The following is a 23552-nucleotide window of genomic DNA, read 5'->3' as shown; positions in this document are numbered from 1 at the left end:
TTTTAACAGTTTGTATTTTAAAACTAAATCATGCATTTACCAGTAATTATACAGAATGTGGTGGCACACCATAGTCTAATTTGTGCCACCACAGTTTCACAGTGAGCCAAACATGTCTGTACACTCTCCAAAATGTTCAGCAAAAGCAAATCACCCTGCACCAGAGATACTTTGCCCTTTGTCTTTTTTTCATGATTTGTTTAGAACATTTATGAACTGGTAAAAATGTCTTTACCATGCTTTGTGGATGTGACCTTTTTGCTGTATCATCACCATCCATACAGTTAAATTACTAAAGCACTAAATTGTTAAGAGCACAGGTTTTTTTGTTTTTTTTAATCGATACAACCTTTTAATTTTGCTCTCGGAGTGCACCAGCATGATGCATTTGACTTAAAAATGTGCCCCCGGACTCCCTACTGGGTCGGACTGAGGTCAAACCACCATATTCTCTCAAAATTCTGTGGGAAACACTGAAATACTTCAGACATGTCATTCAGGACTACTTGGATTTAGAAAATGCAGACACAATTCAAGAAGCAGGTTAATATTAAGCATTTGTTTTTCCAGATGTTTAGAAAAGCCCTCAAGGATTTTGTAAATGCTTTATATTATGAACAGTACTAAGTGTTCCATGTGTCTTTATATGGACATTAATGTGTTATTGTTGTGAGTATGTTGGTGTTTATACAATACTCTCCCCATCTTACCTTCCTCCTGGCAGATGCCCTTGTATTTGACAATGTTTTCATGGTAGAGGGCCTTTAGGATGTCAATCTCAGTGGCGAGGTTGTTGCTCTGCTCTTCTCGGTTCTCAGGCTTGAGCGACTTCACGGCCACCAGCTCACCAGTTTTATCTCCCCGAGGATCATAGCGACACAGCTCCACCTTACCAAAGTGGCCCTACGTGAGGATCATGGGAGAAAAATGGAAATCATTTCAATACTTGAGATCAAGTGTTCCTCATTATTTAGTCTGTTCCTTCATTTCTGCATCTGATCACACAAAAAAAACACACAACGTTTAAATGAAGACCCTGCATGATTTATCTACTGTACATCTCTTCTTGAACCAGCTGTAACCTGCCACCACTGTTTGGCTGAACAGAAATAAGGAGGTCAACCTGCAGATATCTTCAGGTCATTTTAATGTATGAAGCAAACAAAGGTAAACAAGCAGGAATAAATTACCTCTCCCAGATCCCTGATCTTTTTCAGAAATCTCTTTTCAAACACTGTTGGGTCCACCTCTGGTGTCGGCTGGGGTTTGATTGATGGGTCTGAGAAAAGGAAAAAACCAAAACAGATGTATTCAACAGACGGGGTAAATAATGTCTTTTCTTCACCATACAGCATGTACACTTGCGTCATAGGAAGTCTATTGTGGTTGACAGTGTCAAAGTTTTCACCAGAATTTTCTGTGGTTATGTAACTCTTTGCATTGCATTGTTCTACACCAATGGCTACTATTAGCAGAACAATCCATTGTTTAAACAGAACTCAGACATGACAATTAACAATTATAAGAAAGCTCTGTTTGCCTTAACAGTGGTTTAAAAACATTTTTCAAACAAGCAAAGAAATATATATAGTAGATCTTACAGTTAAAGGGATCTTATAGCTGTCTTGCAATCTTAATACAAGAGGACCAATAACTGAAGTGTCAGTAAAACTGAGTGCAGCATCTGGCTCTGGCCAGCAGGTGGAATAAAAGAGTCTATTACTTGCCATGGGGCCCAGCTGAGGGGCAGATCGGTGATAATGTACTCAGTGAACTTCCTCATCAACATCTGAGTTGAGTAAACAACTCTCTCTCTCTCTCTCTCTCTCTCTCTCTCTCTCTCTGCACTGCTTACTAGCCTGCTGCTGGGTGAGATATCAAACATGCAAAACAATCGGATCATATTCCAACTGTAAACAACTGCCTTAAATTTTTTGAACCTGCCTGTTTTGCAGTTCACACTCTATCTGCAATCTTTTTCAACCGTATCTCTCTGGCCTACTTTTTCAAAACCACATAATCTTGATATGATGGCAATAAAACTTAAATTTCAAACACAAAATGTTACTCCTGGTTTTACTTCATATGTGCATCCCACCCCATAATATGGTAATAGGCCACACATACTTTGTTCCTCTAGCTTGTTTATCTCTCTGACAATAGCCCTGAAGAAAGGTCTTTTCTTCGGGTCGTAGTTCATGCAGTGGGTCATCAGTTCAGCCAGCTCTCTGCAGTCCGGGGTGGCCAATTGGCATTCTGTTTCATAAAACCTCTCCTTCTGCTCAACACAAAGATATAGAGACACACATATGAATTAGGAGGTGAATGTAAACAGATTATTGTTGGCAGATAGAGAGAGGTGGTGAAAGAGGAGGGAAGAAAAAAACACAGGAAATGAAAGAAAGTGAGGAATAGCCATCAGAGTGTGTTAGTTTAACAGTAGGGAAGCTTATATTAACACTCATCGTCACTGTTGTGCTTGTGATGGTCCCCTACCTCTGTGAGCTTCTTTTCTTTGAGAGGGACTTCTCCATCATAGCAGATCTCCCACAGGGTGGTACCGAAGCCCCACTTGTCAGCTGCAATGCTCAGGGAAGACGCACTCGACACACACTCCGGAGCAATCCACGGGATACGATGCACACACTCTGTAGAGGCAAATACAGTCAGTCTGATCAATTAAGTCCAGGGTTAAGGTTTGACAGTCCCAAGAGGTCTTTTTTAAAACAATAAAAAAAACTATTTTGGGAGCTGTGTGCAATATAAGGGTCAGAAAATAAGGGGCTCTGAGCTGTAGTGATATGATGGCCCACGAAATGAAGACAAAATAAATCCTGGCCTTTAACATGTGAAACAGGAAAGTCCTCCTTTATACACAGACAATAATTAAATATATGAAACACTGTTGTGTCAGGCTCACCAGGCTGTAACATTCATGTTCCTATCCACAGAGGAGGTTTTGTAGTTCAGGTCCTACCAGTTTTGGCAGGACTTGGAAGTTGCTTAATGTTTTCTCTGATCCGTAAACATTAATGTTTGCCCTTCACGCAACTACTACTGTAATTCCATGTTCTGATTTTATCTCTTTTGTTATTTTTGTACTGTATTGTGTACATGTACTGCATATCTGTCCTTGGTGGAAGAAGGAGTCTCTCCTCTGTTACTCCCCATGACGTTTCTCCATTTCAAGACAAGTCAATCTTATTAACATTGCTCAAAATTAAGGAGGGAAAAGAAGAAAACTCAGGTGGGACAAGTGAAGAGGATTATAGGGTGTTTTTAATTCATATTGAGGGTTTAAGGATATAGGACAATAGGATAAGCCTTTTGAGGAAAATATGTGATGCTGACCTATAAATAAAACTGTCAACAATCAATCAACAGTAAATTGAGCAAATTAAATGTGTTTTTTTATTAGTAAAAATGGGACTTATGTGATCACACTGACAAATCTATAACACTTGGAAGCAATTGTTGGGGTATGACCTAATGGACCCAAAACAATATGTGCTCAACATGCTCTGACTAGCAGGAATCAACAGCAAAGCGCAGTACAGCTCTGACAGGCTGACGGGATGAGTGGCTGGCAGACTAAAATGTTGCCTCCACTGAATCCAAAAGCCTTGGCATCGGCTGGCTGACATATATTACTTTGACTGGAAGACGGGATAACTGAGTGGCTGACCTCCACAGTTGGCTTTTTCGCTCCACAAATCCATAACATCAGATGAGGGGCGTGTGTGTGTGTGTGTGTGTGTGTGTGTGTGTGTGTGTGTGTGTGTGTGTGTGTGTGTTAGTAAGTGCATGCAGCTCAGACAGGAGCACAAGGATGACTGACTGGAGGGAAAGAGCTGAGGGGTCGAATAGAAAGCTGGGGGAAGATGGAGACAGAAATGGTATACGGAATGGAGATAATTGAATGTATGGGAGGAAAGAAAAAGACAGAAAGAAAAAAGAAAGCGAGGAAGTGAAGAATGGATTTGAGAAAAAAGGATTAGAGATTGCTGGGAAGAAAAGGAAGAGCGCTCCCAATGGATTTCTCAGCACTATATCCACTATGTGCTCAATCAAATCTATATACAAGGACAGTGTGTAACTGGAATACTTGTTCGGAAAAGTGATCAGACCAAAGAAGAAATGCTAAGGAGTTCTGGGAATAAAGAGGGAGGGAGGAGCTTTCCCGAGGGCATACAGCGGTCAACATTTGCACATGAATATTTCCAGTCTGTCCTGCGGTTTGCTGATCTATCTGTACAGCCACACTGTTATATCGTACGACTTTTAGCTTTGATAGAAACATGAAGCGGCCATTTGAGGGGAACTGTGTAATCCGAGAAATGTCCTTTTTGTGTCTTCTTCCCTGAACCCAGATCCAGCTTTCACAAACCAAATTACAGTCCGAGATAGAAATGTGTATTGATTATATGTCAAATAGGATTCCTTTTACTGACAACTTCTGCTTGCTTGATCGGAAATGTCATTCTCTTTATTTATTTTTTTCCCCCCTATATTTATAAAGATGATGAAGAGAAAATACTTTCTCTTACAAGATAAAAGGAAATATCCAACTCATTCATGGCAGTACAAAGAAATAGCAATAACGCCCTACTATTTGGCAGTTAAAAAGAGATGAGTCAGAAGTGTATTTTAAAATTAGAAGGATGTGACCAATCATCAGACTTGTTGGTTCAGGTCTCAAGCTGGCAGACCAGTGTTCGTATCATCTAATCCTTGTTCCAACTAACTTCTAACTTCATGTTTTCTCATTTTTGTTTTACTTTCATTTGCAGCTGACTGGATAACAAAGAAAGAGGAAGTTATTGTGAAATTTTTCCATGGTAGCCATTCTGCAACCATTTAGGTTCCACTTTTTGTAATCTTAAAAGGATAGGTTCAAGAATGTCTTACAACCACAGTTAGGTGGCTGTGTGAACACAGAGGTTTTTCCTCATGGTGATCATTCCTCCTGTTCATACTGGCTATTAAAAGATCCTCTTCAAAATGTACTTTCAATGAAAGTCAAATTCCCACGCAATTGATTTAAAAATTTATATGAGGCTTAAGCTGTCTGAGTTAGTCATATCAAGTGGATGTCTGAGGGGCTTTGGCACTAAAAAGACTGTAACGTTGAACCATATTCATTTAATTTGACTCAACTGAATACCTGAAGCATACATTTTTGCACAGCGGAAGGCTGGTGGGGAGAGAGGGAGAGAGAGAGAGAGAGAGAGAGAGAGAGAGACTGATTGTGTACATGTCTGCACTTTATACACACCTTCTCTGGTGAGTACGGTGATTGGTATTCCTGGGTCGCTGAGCTTGATGAAAGGCCCTCCTTCATCAGTGGCCAGTCCGTCCCTGGCCAGGAGGATGTTCTTAGCACACACAAAGCCATGCACCAACTTTTTGTCCTCCTACAAACACACACAGCAAATACACATATCCAAAACACAACAAATATATTAATTCTAAACCAAAAGGGCATATTTTAAGATCACAATGAAATGGATCTAAGATTGTGCTAGTAATCCCATTGGTGCACTAACATGCTTAAAATGTGGTGTCTGTGTGTGTCTGTGTGTCTGCCTGTCTTTGTCTGTGTGTGTGTGTGTGTGTGTGTGTGTGTGTGTGTGTGTGTGTGTGTGTGTGTGTGTGTGCGTGCGTGCGTGTGCGTGTGCATGTTTGTATTTTTTTCCTTCTCACCAAGTAGCTGAGAGCTGAGGCCAGCTGCTTGGCCACCTGGAACTTCCATGGTGTACTAAGTGGACTCTGCTGTCTCCTCATAAACAGATCCAGTGGTCCTAGTTGAACAAACTCCTCCACCATGATATCTGTTTCAGGCAAACACAAAGAGAAGGGTGTCAGAGAGGTAAGATATGACCCCTCATCCTAATACATGCCCGTGCACTGAGTTCCTAATATGCACTTACTCTCCTGCTGGCGGACACACACTCCATAGAGCAGCACTATGTGTTTATGGGACACTTGACGCATCATACTTGCTGTTTCAAAGAAGGCCTGCCAAGAGAACGACAAAGATGGCTTAATATAAAAGTACATCATGGAACTTTCACACCACATATTACACTTTTACATCTCATAGCTTGCTGCTAATAATTACTAACTTTACATATGGCTTGACTGGAAGTAGTCAGAGTCTTCATGAGTAAAGGTGTACAAGGATGGACAGTGTCTCACCAGGGAAATGTCTCTGTGTCCAGAACCCAGTACTTTGAGGACCACCTTGACCTCCTGGAAGGATGAGTAACCTGCATCTTCCTCCTCCTCACTCTTTACCCTCAGTGTGCCCGAGTAGATGTTAGTTCTTGTGCCACGGCCGAGGTGCTCCTCCTAGTACACAGCAAGAAGACAAGAAAACAGAGTGTTACATGAAATAGTTAAATCCAGAATCTGAACTATTGTTACTACAAGAACAGAGATTCTGCACCCAAACTGGAGACTTTTTACAGTTTCCAGTTCAAGAAAGCTGTGAAGATTCTGAAGTTACCATGGAAGAACATTTCTGTGCAGAGACAGAAGTTTGTTTATTCAATAGGGCAAAATTGATTATGTTGCCTTTTACAAAATGAGAATAGTACTTTTAGGTAGACAGGAGTAAGTTCATAGACAGTTCTGTCCATACTTAATGTAATGTCATGCAAGATAGGAGACATGCATTGAGTCAAGACATGACTGCATATTACACACTATGAATGGGCATTACATTAAAAAAAAAAATTAAATACATTGTTTTGGGTTTTGAGTTCAACTATGTAGAATAATGCAGATATGAGGAAGTGTAAATAAAAAGTTTTATGTTGTACAATGTCTCATAACACAACATCAAGACAACTCAAATGCAATGCCATGCAAATGACACTACCAGTTGTCTGGGCCATCTAAACTCTGCTACTGCCGCCACGAAAGAATTACGTCCGCCACGAATAGATTTTTCGGCTTTTGGCTCGCTAGACCTCGCTCATAAAAGCATTATAATGGGACTCTGTCTGTGAATGTAGCTTGTCATTACAATTCCAGTGCAGTAGGTGGCGGTACACTGCAGTAACTCCGGCAATAAAACCAAAGAAGACGCACTTAATGCACCTGGTCGGCCAGAAGAAGAAGACGATGCACGTGTAGGTCAGGAAATGACGTATATGGTTTGTTCCGTGTGTGATACGTTACGTGTTGGACTAAATACATGGACATATTGAGGAAAGTATTTCGATTTTATGGAAACGGATTTCATATTTCACAAGAATGGATACTTGGCGAGCTGTACAGAAAGTCATGTGTCATAAGATGATCGTTGTGGATAAAGGGAAGACTTTGAAGGTATGTAGGGATTATAGCTGTTCTTACTTTAGCTGAGTTGCTAGCCGAGCTAACCGCTAATACTATTGCGGCTGTGAGCAACCATATAATTCGTGAGTGGTCTTGAATGAATCAGGGCAATCTAAGCTTTCTAACAATGTTACAACAATATATATGTTTAAGGGTTGGTATTTGAAACATTCGGAAGAACTTGTGACTACCTCCCAACCTCCGACCCGTCCCGTAGGCGGAACAGCGTGTTTTATTATATTCATTTACATATGAGGTGGGCACAGATATGAAGATGAGAAGGCGTACCTGTTCAATCTCCTCCTTCAGAATGCGATGGAAGCTGAGCTGGCTCTCCTGCATGTGTGTCTGAGGGGCTGGTGCTCTATCTTTAGTGACCACCAGCAGGTTGGAAACCTCTGCAACACACACATACACACACTCACATATTAAAAGACCATAACACCAAAGTCGAGTCAGTTTTTTCAAATGTATTTAAATAATTTTCTGTGCTAAAATCTATTGTTTATGGTAGGTTATCCCTTACAGTGATCATCATGTCTGCTTGTATTGTTGTCAAAGTCCTTGAATTCAAGTGTAGATTAATTTGAAAAACAAGTCCACACTGCATTCACATAACAATGAACTTCAATAACAATAAAAGCATTAATAGTGTTAATAGTGTTATAGTACCAAAGTATGCTATAAATATAAAGACGATATATGGCATATATTGCATACATGCAATGGTATACAGCATAAGAGCAACCGTGTTTATATGTGGTAAACAAGCTCTCAAAAATTACGTCAATGTGGCAGTGATGTGAACAGCAATTCAGGTCGGGTTGCCGTACTGATTCAGTTTATTTTTTGAACATACAGAGCTGTGTGTGGGAGGATAAAGTGAAAATGTGTCTTTGTGCCTGTTACCATACTATATGTGCGTGTGTGTGTGTGTGTGTGTGTGTGTGTGTGTGTGTGTGTGTGTCTCTGTGGGTGTCTAATGTTGTGACAAAACCAGCACACTGTGGTTGAAGAGGGAAAAAAAAGAAAAAGTATTTGTACTCCATCTGCATCTCAGCCCACATACACTGTCAAAAGAGAGTTAACAGCACTGTGCCGTAACATGCAATCTGTGTTTTCATGCAAACCCCAAACAAAACATGCACCCACACTTCCCATTGAATGTTACCCCTAACAACACACTCATACCTTTACCCCATCAACGTAAATCATGACAAACCTATGATCATTTACTCCAAGACTTCAAGATTGGCCAACATGCACTAATTCATAGTCCTTGTTTATGTTAAGACCCAAATCATCTCCATATGGTGGAGGAGCCCATTCTCCAACTATGCAGCAATTCTTTCACTATAAATGTACTTTATATTATATTTAAAACCAATAAAAACCATGCATAGACACATTACTAACCATATTCTGGGGATGTGGACAATATGTCATTAATATTTGTCATAGGGCAACAAAACAGCACTCCAGCCTGTTATCTTCCTCTAAAACCGATATACTCAGTCATGCATTGTGATATTAATCAGCACCACACCACCCAAACAAACATAAACAACTCAGTATATCCAAGCACACACGCACAGTTTGCTCCACCTTTCCCTGAGTGAAGTAAACACAAGAGTGCTAGTTTGGCCCCGGAAACCCACATTTACAACTCTCTTCCTCGCTGACACCATTTCACACAGACACAGACACACGTACACACACATACACACACATCTACACACCCACCCACGCACATTGCTCATGCTAGCACTGCTTCACTCACCTTAAGTTAGTGAGAGATACAAACACATACACACACACACGCACGCATTCCACATGCATAGAGGGAAAGCATTGCTTCCCTGACCTCTATGGGTTGAAAGGTTCAGGTTTGTTGCACTTCCGACCCCACCCAACTTCACAGTAAGGTGTGGTCTGTTGCACTTGTTACCACACCTAGCTGAAATTTTGCATGCACAACATAGTGCATTGTGAGGTGCTGTACTGCAAAAGGTGTGCACTGAGGATGCAGAGACTGCTAAATGACAGAGCAAGCAGGATTTCATTGTTTATCAGTTATTTTTAAAAGCATGAACACTGGAGGACTACAGTATTTAAGACTGCTTAACCGTATTTAAAGCATTTGTTGTTGCTTCTTACAACAGAGGCCTTGGATTCAAATACTTAGTCATGACCTGACGAATTAGTATAATATGGTAAAATATGATTTCTAAGAATATGTACAATTTTTACAACTATCGCAATATGAAAAAACATATCTGGCAGCTGGGCATTTAATGTGCATTTACCAAATTTGATTAATGCTGTGCTACTGTCGCTGCTGCAGTTTCCATCCAGAGTAGAGGCATAACAGAAAGGTGCACAATGTTGTTTAGCATGTGTAAGACTCATGAGGAGACACTCCTAATGTGAGGTATACTTTCATTTTTTGCTTCGCTTGTTTTTGCTTTCCATCACACTTTTAAGTGTTTTTAATTGTTTTGACGTGTCGCTGACCAAAGCTGATGGAGTTGTACAAACTGGGTCTGGTTTAGTGTATTTGTAGTATTGTGCAATGCTTATTACTTATTAATACTATTATTACTGCACGTAACTTTGAGTAGATAAGGTAGACGTTTACCTCTAGGCTGTGGAGGGCAGCAGTGGAGCAGCTGGAACTGGAGATTGTCAGCTCGAAGGCTCTGGCCCTCCAGGTGCTCCAGCAGCTCCCTGAGAGTGAGGCGCAGCGTGTCTGTGCCGTACAGCCGGAAACCTTCGGAACCCACTTCAATCTGGAAGTTTTTATACTGTCGCACAGTACGAGACTCCTTGAGGTCCTAGAAATCAATGTGAATGAGAGAAGAGTTAAACATAATAGAAAAAGGGAATAACATATAGGAGGGGAGAAAGGTATGAGGAATATGAGTATAAATGAGGGATTGAAGGTGGAACGTAGGTGGGGAGAGCAATTTAGGTTTAGGAGAGAAAAAAAATAGAAAACAGAGCATCACATGAAATAAGTAAGATTTGGACAGAACAAATATGCAAGGGTAAAGGTAAAGGAGTAAAGGTATACTTAAATAACATTAATTTCAAAACCAATCAGCAAACAAACCATTTTTAAAACTAGTTTATATTCATGTTTTAAAAACTGTTTCTTTTGGAAGAGAGGGTTTAAGGTCTTCCTTTGAAGCCCCACAGACATACAACGACAACAGCAGTGTGTCACTATTATTACTAGTTGATCTTACATTTATTTAGATCTTCTATGTACGGCCTCTTAACAGTGGCCATCTACCTAGGATGACACTCAGTCACATGCTGACCCTCTGAGTTTTTGTGTGTGGGTGTTTCCCCGCATGCTGACTCATAATGGACTGTAATGACCATGTCATAATCTTAGCATTGTGTAACCCAGTATAAAATAAAGAGACAATATTTGGTCTGCTGTGCTCTGCATGTGTGTTTTATATCCTCTGGTTACCTACATAAACCCTCTTCAGTGCATCACAGGGATGCCAGTTATTACAAGTTGTAAAAATACAGAGCTCATTCCTATCATGTTTTTACTATAACCACACAACACTGAAAACTGTCTGTCGGAATCATTTTCTGAAGATGTCAGCTTTAGTTTTTCCCTAAATTCCCTAAACAACAACACAGATGGCTGTACTTTTTGTTTCAGTTTTGACTTATAAAATTTGACCAGCATTAATATTTTTATTCTTCATTTAACAAACTATCTTGAGGACAAGTGACCATTGTGTCAGTGTCTTATCTTCTTTTCCTCATATTGTGGACCCGCAACAGCCACACAACCTAATCAATTTTCATTCATATTTCATTTAAGTTAATGAAATAATGTTTCACTTTGGCTTTATCAAATTTTTCCAGTGAATTTTCAGTTTATATTTGCAAAATCAAATTTACTTAGTAGTGAACATTTAACATGCTTTAGTGAGCAGTGGTCATTTTTACTTTTGTTTGTACTTCTCAAACAAAGAAAATACTTTTCACTCGTGATAATAATCCAGCACTGTACCTTTTTTACTTTTTAAAAGATTTGTCTAATCCACAAAATAAAACTAGCTGCTAAACAAAGTTATACTAGTCCACACTCACTTCCTCACTGCAGACCACAGTGATAATGATGTACTGGTAGTCAGTGCAGCTCCAGCGCAGGATGTACGTGCCCTCCTCGTTGCCCTCCTGACGCAGCTTGTGGATGGCGTACTCCGTACTGGAAAGGAGGAGACAATACAGTTCTTATTATCTCTTAAATATGTATTTGGTTGTGACCTTATCCATCTTCAATGAATCAACCTCATTCTAATGACAACAATAGAGCAATAGTCACATAAAAAGATAGATTTATATACAGGAGGCAGACAGGCTACAGGTGTGTGTGCACTATTTAAACATTAACAATTCAATAATAAAATTCAACCATAAAATGTTTACATGTGTAAACACTCACGGAAATTCCAATATACCCCTAATAAAACTACCAGTACAAACCAGATGGGTCCATGGCAGCCGTTATTGATGTTGTGCACCACTGAAGCTGGCGCCACCTCTTTGCACAGGTAGTGATGGGCGTCCACTGTCAGCCTGAAGTATCCGTCCACAAGGGCTGCAAAGGACAGAGCCCCATCTTGAGAAGCCATTTGGAGCTCCTGAAAAGTGACAGAGAGAGAGAAAGATGGAGGATGAGGAGGTGGAGGTGATCAGATATTAGTCATATTAACCGCGACAAATGATGATATCTGCATGCAGAAAAAGATGGACTTTGTTTGAACTACAGATTAGTTGGGAACAATTTTTTGCTGACATCAACTATGAAAACAAGTAGAGGCAGGATCACAACAGTATTTACTGTATGTACTATGATAAGTAGGTTTGACTCCACTGCAACAACAGAGCCACAAGAAGTCTGTATTTTAAATGATGTCAAACTAAATCAAATAACAATTTAGAGAGACAGAAATTCGATCTTAGTAGGGCAGGCTTCAGAGCAAATCACTCACACAGAACAGTACACTACATTGTATTTAAACCTAGTCTGTTTGTGCTGTCCCCCAAACGACATTTAATTGAATCACCGCACTTTTTTGGAGCCATGTCATTATATACAAAACACTGCGGGATAACAGGACAGGCTATATATGTATATACTAGCTGTAATAGAGAGAAGTGATGGAAACTGAGGGCAGTGTAATGCAGAGTGGTGCGACTTGTTTCTATTTGCTGATTGAACACTCAGCTGTGGTGCTGAATGCTAGCTAGGTCAGCTAAAGTACTTTTGAACCATAAAGTGCAACCTCCTCTACTCCTGTCTAGTGTGACTGACTCCTCTGCTGACAGCACTATTAGGAGACAAGCAGGAGAGATGCTCTGTAGTGTGCTAGGATTTTATTACTAAACTATGACATACGATGAATAAAGGCATTAAAACCAGGACACCATGAATAATACATTTTTCATTATACGGGAAAGGTGCATTTAAGACATCAATAATAATATTGATTATTCAGAGTCGACTAGAAACAATTCTGATTTGGGTACAGCCCAAGTTTGTGTATGTTTCTGTCTTGGTATGATACTACCCCAAAATGTACTTGCACCCCATGTTGCAAATTACATATCTAATGTTCAGAATAAATGTGAAGTTAAAGATTAAGTAATTAAAAGGTAGAATGTAGGTAGAATTGACAATACAGAGGTTGATCCCTCTTCAATCACAGCGCTCTTTGATTTGTCTGTATGTCTGTCTCTCTGTCTGTCTCACCATCCTCTTGTTGTCTTGTCTATAGATGGTGACTGTTGACTCTTTGATGACGGTGTGTGTGATCTCATGGAAGTCACAGAACACTACCCAGCCTTCATCTATCTCTTTCTTTTTATTTTTTCCATCCGGCTTGATCTTCTTTGGCTTGCCCTTTTCTTTGGCGATCACAATCTAAAAAGAAATAAACATAGACAGCATTTATATACACACAGGTTATGTAAGAAAATACATAAGAAGTTAATTTTTATTCAATTACTGTCACCTTGCAATTTAGTATTTGTAATTGCTTATGCCTAATATATGTTATATCCCTATAACATGCCTATAGGGGCTTCTATGTTGTTTTATCTGGTCAAGATCATGGGAAAAAATATTAATTGTTGCCTTCTAGTTCTCGTGCAGTTTGTGTCCACACTGTCTTTTTACAAACGATCCAAGAGCTGTAAAGATTTGGTGTTTTTTGTGAGTGTCGTCTTGCTTCATCAGTGCTATACGGACACAACACGTGAGGAAATCAAGTTCTGGTAACTCCGAGCAAGTCATGCTTGGAGTTGCCGGGAGTTGATGCTTCTTAGGCTTTTGAAATCATTGTTTTGTTAGAAGCAGAAAGAGACCTTTTCAAGCGGTCTTGGCCAATTGTTTAGTATGCTCCAGAGTTCAACTGAGTGCGTTCACAACAACCCAAATTAATCACACTCATGAATAAAGTTGGTGTCAGATTACCACAGTAAAACAAGATGCACTAAAAGTATTTTTCAAAATCACTACTTACTGCAACCGGCTTCTTCCTCCAGGAAATGCCATTAGTACCAGTGACTAGGACCTGCATGTCACGGCTTGTCTCTAAGGTCTGAGTCTGGCTCTGAGTCTGGCTCGGGATGTTGTAACCTAGATCCAGCAACAAACATTGTATCACAGCAGTTACACATAAAGCCAAAACATATATGCATATGCATAATTACAGGACATGCACACTCCTGAAAAAGTATAAATACATTAGATGTTTGGTTTCTCAATATTGTTTTTGGAAAATCTTGTAGTGGTCATGCAGACAGACTGACTGTGGCTACTGTATGTTTACAGTGAAAAAAATACTCTGATTAATCAATCCTTCCGGTTCTGCATTAGTGTTTGGAAACATTGTAGTAAAAATAATCCAATTCAAACATTTTGAAAATGAAAAAGAAACCCACTGAAAGGACCAGGTCTAATCTGCATAAGTAGGTTATTGTGAAGTGTAAACATCTTGTTCCTTTCACTTTTGCTTTTAATCACCAACACAAACTCCTTTTCATAGGTTGGGTAGGGCACCACAATTATGTAAACATAACACCAAACTAACCGCTGCCACACTTTAATCCATTACATTTGGTAAATATTACACTAAGTCTATAAAAGAAAACTAATTACTATTTCATTTTGTGGTAGATATATTTTTGTCTTTTAATGCCTAATAATTTAAAAAATATTATACATATATTATATCAATCTCGCTTCCTTGGCTTGCCACCAAGAGAGTTTTCTTCTATTGGTGTTACATCAACTCCCACATGAAAATACTTTGGTAAACAAATTTTCATCTTTTTTAGTCATAATCTCATACAAATAAATATACTACATCTTGCACACCAGAAAAATCTAGTGAAGGGCCTGATAACTTAAACTTGTGGACACTTTCTTATCATCTCCCTGAATTCTTACCATTGTATCCTCCATTGCAGAGGTCTCCTTCCTGCGTTACACTAAGCGAGACAGGCTCTAGCAGCTCACTGCCCAGGCCGCTGGTCAGACCCTCCAGTGTGGCAAGGTACTTAATCTTCAGGTCGTACAGTGTGATGTTGCTGTCCTTGACTGTGCGGCGGTTGAATTCACTGAGGAATTTCTTGAAGACGTTGTTGATGCGGATGCGCGTAAGGATGTTGCGCTTCTTGATGTTACTTTTCAGCATCTCTGGGATGAAACGTTTATAGCTGGTGGGATTAAGACAAACAGATATGCCTTCCATTAAATTCTTGCATGAAAATGAAGTTTAAATTGAATGGTGAAATATATACTGAGCTACTTAGCTTATCAACAGGTTTGAATGTACATGAGAAATAGTGTCTGTTCGTGCCCCCCCCCCCCGATTTGCAAATGTGTGGGGTGTTTTGGGGGGAAAACATGTCCATGTTAGCTGAGAATTAATCCACTTTTGTAAAGTACAGGAAGTAAGTACATTTTATGAAATTACACTGGAAGGTTGCTGCCATATTACTCTTACATGTGGGTGTAATTTTGAGATTTAAATCAAAAGTCTGTAGAAGCCCTTCTACCTTTTTTTTTTTTAGAAAATGAATGATACCATCAATTATACAAAGACATGCAGTATGGAATGTGTGTGTTTATGTCTGTGTGAGAATTACTTGATTTCCTGAGAAGCAGTTGGCAGGGGCATATCCATGTTCATGGCATAGTGGGTGATGGCAAGCACAGCCATGCCCAAACACTCATTTTCTATCTCGTGCTGCTCTGCCTCACACTGGGACATTCTCAGTGGAACCACGCCTGTCTGAAAGTCATGCTGGCCCTGAGAGACAAACATTTATATACAGTAATTAAGCAAACATGAAACACCAAACATACTCAGATCTAAAAATGTATTGCTGTATGTATTGTTTAATTTGGTTCAGTACATGCCATACAACTCCTGTAAAGTGACCAAATGAAATTAAGTTGCAGGCTGCCTTTTTCTTCATTGAATTTACAATAATATCAGACGGATATATTTCTTATGTATCTGACAAACTGACAAATCAGTAAAACAATTATTTGTAGTCTGGAAACATCAGTTCCTGTCATGTGACAACTTCTTTCAGCCTACGTGCATTTAAATGAACAGAAGGACTGGCTCTATGCCTGACTTTAAATATGCACTTCCTGATATTGTAACATTTCCTCTCAGCTGTTTTGTTTTACTTGATGTTTTGAAACTTAACTCTGAACTGTGTTGAAACATGACCTTTCAATCACAATCTACTTTCACATTCAATTCAATGCAGACATTTAAAAGGGGAATTAGTAAAATCAAAGAAATGTTTTTGGACTAGAGTCACGAGTGACAACAACATATTGCTTAAAACAATCCAATGACAGGACAAAGACATTCATTAATATTATCATTAGTAACTGATTGCTTTATTTCTTACCTGGGCAAAAAGGTAATCCAGCGATGCAGCGTCCAGCAGGGGTGTTCCTTCAGGGGTTCTCTGTGAACTAAGGCCTCCTCTAAGTTTGTTGATGCAGTGTCTCCAAACAGGAGACTCTCCTTCTGAGGTGCCGTGCCAGTTTCTGAAATAAAACCTGACAGGAGACAAACAGGGTTAACATTGTAACAGCATCCAATGCACAGAGTAAAGGTAATATAACAGGGGATTTATAAAACCTATTTTATTCTTGATTTAGACTCCACATGTCCAGGAAGATGCTGCAGTGTGTTGAAATTACTGCTTGAGCTGAAAGGATGTTTGTTCTACAACCAACAAAGTTAACTTTGAGTTTTTTTATTGATGGGACTTTGGCCTTGGGTGGAGGTGATAGGATTTCAAAATGATATGAATTCTAATATGAGCTGCATACAAGTTTGAGTTATTATGAATGCTGCCTGAATCATACATTAAGTTGTACCTGAGAGTGAATAAGAGAGCAAAAACAGAAACAACACAACAGGAAGTGCTCTAATGCCTCTTGTATGCCGTGTTTAACGTGTAAAAAATGCTCATCATTAAAAGTCCATTTTGTCTTTTTGTCATTTCCACGTTAACGTTTCATGCAACAATGAATCAGCCATGTAGAATTTCACTGATCAAGTTTTTCATTGTAATTTTGACCTATTTTCCTGTTTTCTCTGAAATGAAGCAAGTTTTCAGCTAGTCTGTGCTTTTCAGAGGAAATGTATGATCTCTGTCAGTACAGCGTCACAGGCGTCAATCTACATCCTCCCAGACCAACAGCAGACATGGGGCAGTGCATAGGGAAATTGTCAAAGCAAATTGGGAGAACATTTGAAAATATGCAAAAGAAAAAGAGGATTTTTAAAAAAGACAGAGAAAAAAAGGAACAAATAAAAACCAGTCAGTCATAACACACGTACTGCTGAGCAACTGATAACATTTTATTGACAAGAGAGAAACTCTGAAGCTGGCCAAAATGTTCACTCATCTACTAAAATATCTAAAATGATAAAATATATAAACATTTAGTAGATGGTTCCCAGAAAATGCATCATTTGGTTTATCATCAAATACTTGCAAAGCTAATAACACTGACATCATTTCCAGCTGTTCTTTGTATTTAGTGCAATTTAGCATAATGTGGGATACACATACCTAACTGAGATGACGAGCATTATACACATTCAATTCAATCTTTAATTCAATCTTTATTTCAGACCAGTTCGGTCCATAAAAACACATACTATCTAAAAGACATACAAACACCGTCTCCAGTGCCTCCAAAAACTACATTATATCTGCTAAACATCAGAATCTTAGCACTGTGATTATGAGCATGTTAGCAGGCTGATGTTAGCATTTAGCTCAAAGTACTGCAGTCTCACAAAGCTGCAAGAGTAGCATACTCTTTTTCTTTTAATTATTGATTTTTGACATGATGGAAATACTAGTGGAGCTTTAACTGGTCTGTGTGTGTGTGTGTGTGTGTGTGTGTGTGTGTGTGTGTGTGTGTGCATGTCTGTGTACCTGTGTAATGTTTGTTTATACTAAAGATCGTGTGTATTTTGCGACTTGACCACAATACCCTGCTTGTCTGGAAGACTGCACTACAGTATGCAAAGCAGACTGTGGCAAAAGAAAACATGCACACAAGCACACAAGCACACAACACATGCCACAGTTAGTCTCTATGTGCACTCACTATTCTCCCCACTAGTTATTGTCAAAACAGAGCCGAGAGAAAGAGGAAGTGTAATTGACACCACAGTAACCTTCTTTCTTCTCTTTGAATGAAATTCTACCTTACTGGTAGACTGGATTCCCTGTTGTCAAAGTTAAAGTCATCCTGTCAGGTATTAATGTGACATTGCTAGTTTGTCTCATAAAACTATTTTTTTTCCTTAAACCTTAAATAAAATGAGCAAGTTAGTATCATATCATTAGGTCATAAAGGTAATTAGACTCTAGTCTTGGCATCATCTGTTAATGGCTCACTGCTTTCTATATACCATAAAAACCGGTGAATGATACACACCTTTAACGCAATCATTTCTAATTTAAAAGTGGGATGTAAAAGGCCTTCCACACTAAGAACAATAACTATAACTGTGTAAAGATAACGATGTGGGCGTCCACATTTATGAACTATAACGTCCTGTAAACAGCAATGTCAAGCATGCGCTGCGCACTCCAGCTGTGTCGGCAGCTAATGAAAATAGACCCGTTAATGCTGTATGTTGAACGGAAAAATGATTGTGTGTTGATCAGAAGTATTTCGGGACACTTGCTGTGATGTTTCAGTATTTACAGAATCAAACTGATTGCAGTAGAAGCTCGATGTGCAAAAGCGCGACTGGGGTGCAGTAGTCTATTTGCGCACAGTAACACACTGTATCAAATATGTAAAGTTATTATGTTCTTTTAAAAAGGTTTAATTGAAACTCATAGTCTAACCCGAACACAGTCAGAGTTAATACACCGGTCCAGTTCAGTTAAGCTAATTATTACCGGACCATTAACCATTAACCCAACACACTTGTTCAAGTGTAATATGTGTGTTTTAATTGTGTTTCTAATAAAGTAAATTGAAAAGTTTCGGAGTATAAACATATATGTTTATAAATGAATAGCTACTAGTGCATTCAAATAAACCAGTCTATACTGTTTTTACCAGCACGACATCCTCATAATAGACTGCGACTTATACACCGGTGCGACTTATACACTGTTTTTTTACGGTACATTCCAAATATTCAAGCTTATTCTGAATTTATTATCAAAAGGTTTTAAACACCTCCCACTGATGTACTATTAACCTTCATGCTTTGGTGAATTCCAAACACTGTTTAAAGTATCTCGGGCTGTTGTACCTTCTCTATATTCTTATTACGCTAAAGTGAGAATCAAGATCTAACAAGCAAGCCTTTGGAAACTTGGAATGTGTCTCGGCTTGCCAGGCCACCCACTGACATTTGCCCTGTTGTGATCTCATATGTCTTAGGTTTTTTTGTAGCCAATGCCACCACTTTTACAAAGTTGTATGCAATTAAGTGGTATACCCTCCAGGTTTCTCTGTCAGCGACCCATCATGCTGGAGATGACAAGCACCAGCACTGCATCTGTCTCTCCCCTCATTTAATATTTACAACCTGTCTCGCATGACTGCCTCACTTATCTCATAAACCTAACTATCCTCACAACATATTTTGCCACACCACCAGGAAGTTGTGTTTTCCTTAATATGAAAACAACTTGAACGTATGTAGAACTGAACTTGTGGATGGGTGATGGATTTGGGGACACATCCACAAAGAACCACAAAAAATGGAGCAGATTGGCACTGGTATAAAAGGTATACAAAAAAGTATTTATGTTTTTTTTTTTTCACTTTCACTCAAAAATGGTCACCTCCAATTTGGAAACAACACTAATCACTTTAAAAAGGAGGCCTACATGAAGCATCCTGATCCAAACTGGATATTTTCCATCCACACAAATAAAGTGCACTTCATGCAAACACATTTCAACTGCTTGAACCCCAGACCTAATTCCCCTGAGCTCCTGAATTACAGATAATGGAATTTAGAGTGAAACCACAATATTTGCTTTGAAGCTTAGCTCACTCATTCCATTATTATCCTTACCCATTTAATGACTGCAAGGTAGTGAAGTCAAAGAACTATATCACTGTTGAAAAGAAGAGATGCAATCCTGGGATAACCAAACCAAAAGCTCAGGCAGGCCATGTTTCTGCAATACCTCACCAAGATGACCATTTAAGTAGATTAGTGGCTCTACATGGAATTTAGTTTACTATGATACATAGTTTGTACTTTGTTTTTTTTTTCTTTCCATTCCTTGCTTCCCACAAGACATAAGACATAAGACATTCCACATCCGGGAGCCAGTTTTCATAGCCAGGGATCAGGATAACAGTTAGACAGCAGAGTAGTTAGCTAAGGAGTAATAGCACTTACAGATACATCTATAATAAGTGCTCATATCAATTATTTTAGTGGACAATGAGAAGTTCTTTTATGAAAGTGTAGAATCATACATTTTCTATTAAAAGTTAGCATCAGAACAGCAGAATTTTATAAAGTGAATCATAAAGTGTAAAAGAGAAAAGGGCAGAAGCAGAGCCGCTTAGATTTATAGACAAAGGAGGTGACAAATTAACACACTGTCAGTATGGACCCAGCCTGGCCAGGACAAGGAACACCAGTCTATGTGTCAAGCCCAGGAAAAAACTCACCTCCCATTTTTTGTTTTTTCTAATATTTCCATTTAGCCTGAAGACTACACTTACAAATTTGGTTGTGGTTCAATCAGTAAAAAGTCTGTTTCAACTGAATAAAATGGTTTTATGGAGATGAATGGCAGCTACAAAATAATGATATCAATTTTAATGTAGTCAGCTTCTGCTGTAACACCAATCTTACCTCATTCGATAGTGCAGCTTCAAACTGGTCTCATCTGTGATCTTGAACTCGTAGTTGGGAGGATACCACATGCCTGTCGTCTCATTGTAGAGGGAAAACAGGTTATGGCACAAAGGAGAGATTGCTGGGAAGGAAAAGAAAAGAGGGGGAAAAAAGATCAATATTCTGACCAATCTTTTTTCTTTCGCTGCAGCTTCTGAGCAAACAGAGGATCTAAGAGCGAGAGCAAACGTCGTCAAGTGCATCAATCTCACTTGGTTACAATGATTTATTTGATTTATAAATGGTTTTATAAAACACATGCAATTAAATGTGTGTTTACTGTGCCTGAAATGAAATAAGACTTTTCAATTCAGGCGTGCTAACCAGAGTGCAGATCAGCTGGTCAATTCAAATCATTAATGCTCGGGCTTAAAGATGAACACATCCTCTAAGAGCTCCTGGAGTGGCACTTAGTCTAATTTTATAGTAACTGCCTCAAGAGCTTTTGAGCTGTGGTTACAACTGATGTCACCTTCTACGGTAATGTTAATGGTTTCCTCTAATTTCACCATCTTGTTTGGAGTCTAATGCATTTTATTTCACGTGTTAACGGTTAACTGAGTGATGGTACTTCATTTTTACTTTATTATCAGGTACACTGTATCACCAAATAACCAATACTGCATGTATTGTACTCTTCATCAAAGCAAAGAAGTGACAGTCAGCATCTATTAATGATGTCAATGAGTATGTCCATAATAGAGCCCAACGTGTATAAAAGTAAACCTTGAATAATGCAATGACACTGAGGAGTGGGCATTATGTCTTATCGGGTGATTGAGCACCTACTTACCACATAGCATACTCACAGTAAAAATCTACAACACAGTACACTCACTACATTATTGGCAATTAACAGAGCAAATCTTTCAGTAGAGAAGGCAATAACTTGGTTTTGCCAATTAGGCAATAGATCAGTCACTCACAGCATTTCTTGGCGGCTTCCACACAGAGCTCCTCCGCAGTGTAGCATCCTTTGAAGAACTCGAGCTGGCGTATTTCCAATGTGTAAAAGTGGATCTCCAGGCCCCAGGAGGAAGTAGGAGAGGAGGAGAGTTGGGCCTTCCTGGTAGATCTCCTCATCTTCCCGCAGAGTTGCCTGCTCAACTCCATCACCCACAGAGATGGCATTCAGACACTGGATAAGTGGAGTGAAAGAGAGAAATGGGAAAAGTGGAACAGTTAAGTTGTTGTTGTATTTAATTTAAGGTCTTAAGTTTCTGTATGCAGCAGTTTCTTTTTATTTTCATGTTGTGTACTTGAGGTAAGCTTTCTATTTAATTAAATTCAGGATAGACAGGACAGGTGTGAACATACACACTTGGGAAAAGTGGTGGCAAACAGTTGTTACATCGAAGGACCAAATTTCAGAATTAAATGTTACTAAGGCTGTCAAAGTTAACGCATGATTAACGCACACACAGGTTCTGTTTGATCCTTGTCCCGACCTGTAGTTTGGAAATAAGGAAGCAATGCAGCAGTAACGTTTTGGATAGCAAGCAGAGTACGTCCAGTCTCAAATACCAAACATAGAGCTAATAAGAGACGTCCTCCCGCTCGCCAAAGACTGTGTGTGTGTATTTTGCTCTTCTTAGATTCTTCTGTGCTTGTGTTTGCTTGAGTGTGTGAACGGGTGAGTGAACCGGTTCCTAACTGATATCATAACTGACAGCAGATTTTTGGAGCATGCAGTATTTCATTCTTCTGGATTGTTTCAATAAACATACATGGTACATACAGTTGAAACCAGAAGTTTACATACACTGTATATATACACTACCAGTCAAACGTTTTAGAACATCCCAATTTTTCCAGTTTTTTATTGAAATTCAAGCAGTTCAAGTCCAATGAATAGCTTGAAATGGTACAAAAGGTAAGTGGTGAACTGCCAGAGGTTAAAATAAAAAAGGTAAGCCAAAACTGAAAATTATACAAAAACACTAAAAAATGAATGAGAAATTGCGAAGAAAGTCAAGGTTTCAGTGAGTACAGTTTCTTTCACCATCAAAAAGCACTCAGAATCTGTGGGAAACTCTGAAAGGAAGAGGTCTGGCAGACCCAAAGCCACAACAGAGTCAGAAGACAAGTTTCTGAGAGTCAACAGCTTGCGTGATAGGCGGCTCACAGGACAACAGCTTCAAGCACGGCTTCATAGCGGTCGTAGTAAGCAAGTCTCAGTTTCAACTGTGAAGAGAAGACTTGGAGTTGCAGGTTTGACAGGTCGAGTTGCAGCAAAAAAGCTATTGCTAGGAGTCAGAATAAGAAGAAGAGGCTTGCCTGGGCCATGAAACACCACCAATGGACTACTGAAGACTGGAAGAAGGGGTTATGGACTGATGAATCAAAATTTTAAATATTCTGTTCATCATGCAGGAGTTTTGTACGCCGTCGAGTAGGCGAAAGGATGGTTCCTCAGTGTGTGACATTAACTGTCAAATATGGAGGAGGAAGCATGAAGGACTGGGGCTGTTTGTCTGGATCCAGGGTCAGCTACCACAGGGGTGAAAAGGGGGAAGCTTGCAAGCCTGAGAACACCATCCCAACTGTGAAGCACGGGAATGGCAACATCATGTTGTGGGTGTGTTTTGCTGCAGGAGGGACTGGTGCACTTCACAAAATAGATGGCATCATGAGGAAAGAATATTATGTAGAAATATTGAAGCAACATCTCAAGACATCAGCCAGGAAGTTAAAGCTTGGGTGCAAATGGGTTTTCCAAATGAACAATGA

General features: G+C 39.3%; 1 protein-coding gene across 3 annotated transcripts in view; it reads right to left on the bottom strand.

Annotated features, from left to right (window-relative positions):
• The window catches only part of jak1 (Janus kinase 1), a 53303-nt gene that overhangs the window by 9595 nt on the left and 20156 nt on the right, over positions 1–23552 (bottom strand). For all 3 annotated transcript variants that reach the window (XM_053323125.1, XM_053323124.1, XM_053323126.1), the window contains exons 2-20: positions 21749–21960; positions 20781–20904; positions 16315–16468; positions 15532–15695; positions 14831–15099; positions 13902–14017; positions 13130–13300; positions 11860–12017; positions 11464–11581; positions 9983–10178; positions 7633–7742; positions 6199–6351; positions 5931–6018; positions 5704–5831; positions 5276–5414; positions 2497–2648; positions 2128–2278; positions 1191–1279; positions 711–903 (exon numbers count right to left, since the gene is read on the bottom strand). In XM_053323125.1, coding sequence (XP_053179100.1) covers positions 711–903; positions 1191–1279; positions 2128–2278; positions 2497–2648; positions 5276–5414; positions 5704–5831; positions 5931–6018; positions 6199–6351; positions 7633–7742; positions 9983–10178; positions 11464–11581; positions 11860–12017; positions 13130–13300; positions 13902–14017; positions 14831–15099; positions 15532–15695; positions 16315–16468; positions 20781–20904; positions 21749–21953 — 2878 coding nt within the window. In that variant the 5' untranslated portion in view covers positions 21954–21960. The remainder of the gene's footprint in view (positions 1–710; positions 904–1190; positions 1280–2127; positions 2279–2496; positions 2649–5275; positions 5415–5703; positions 5832–5930; positions 6019–6198; positions 6352–7632; positions 7743–9982; positions 10179–11463; positions 11582–11859; positions 12018–13129; positions 13301–13901; positions 14018–14830; positions 15100–15531; positions 15696–16314; positions 16469–20780; positions 20905–21748; positions 21961–23552) is intronic.

Source organism: Scomber japonicus, chromosome 7, assembly GCF_027409825.1.
Source record: "Scomber japonicus isolate fScoJap1 chromosome 7, fScoJap1.pri, whole genome shotgun sequence".
Classification (NCBI taxonomy): domain Eukaryota; kingdom Metazoa; phylum Chordata; class Actinopteri; order Scombriformes; family Scombridae; genus Scomber; species Scomber japonicus.
The sequence above is the reverse complement of the archived record's forward strand: the minus strand, read 5'-3'. Positions and strand labels throughout refer to the sequence as shown.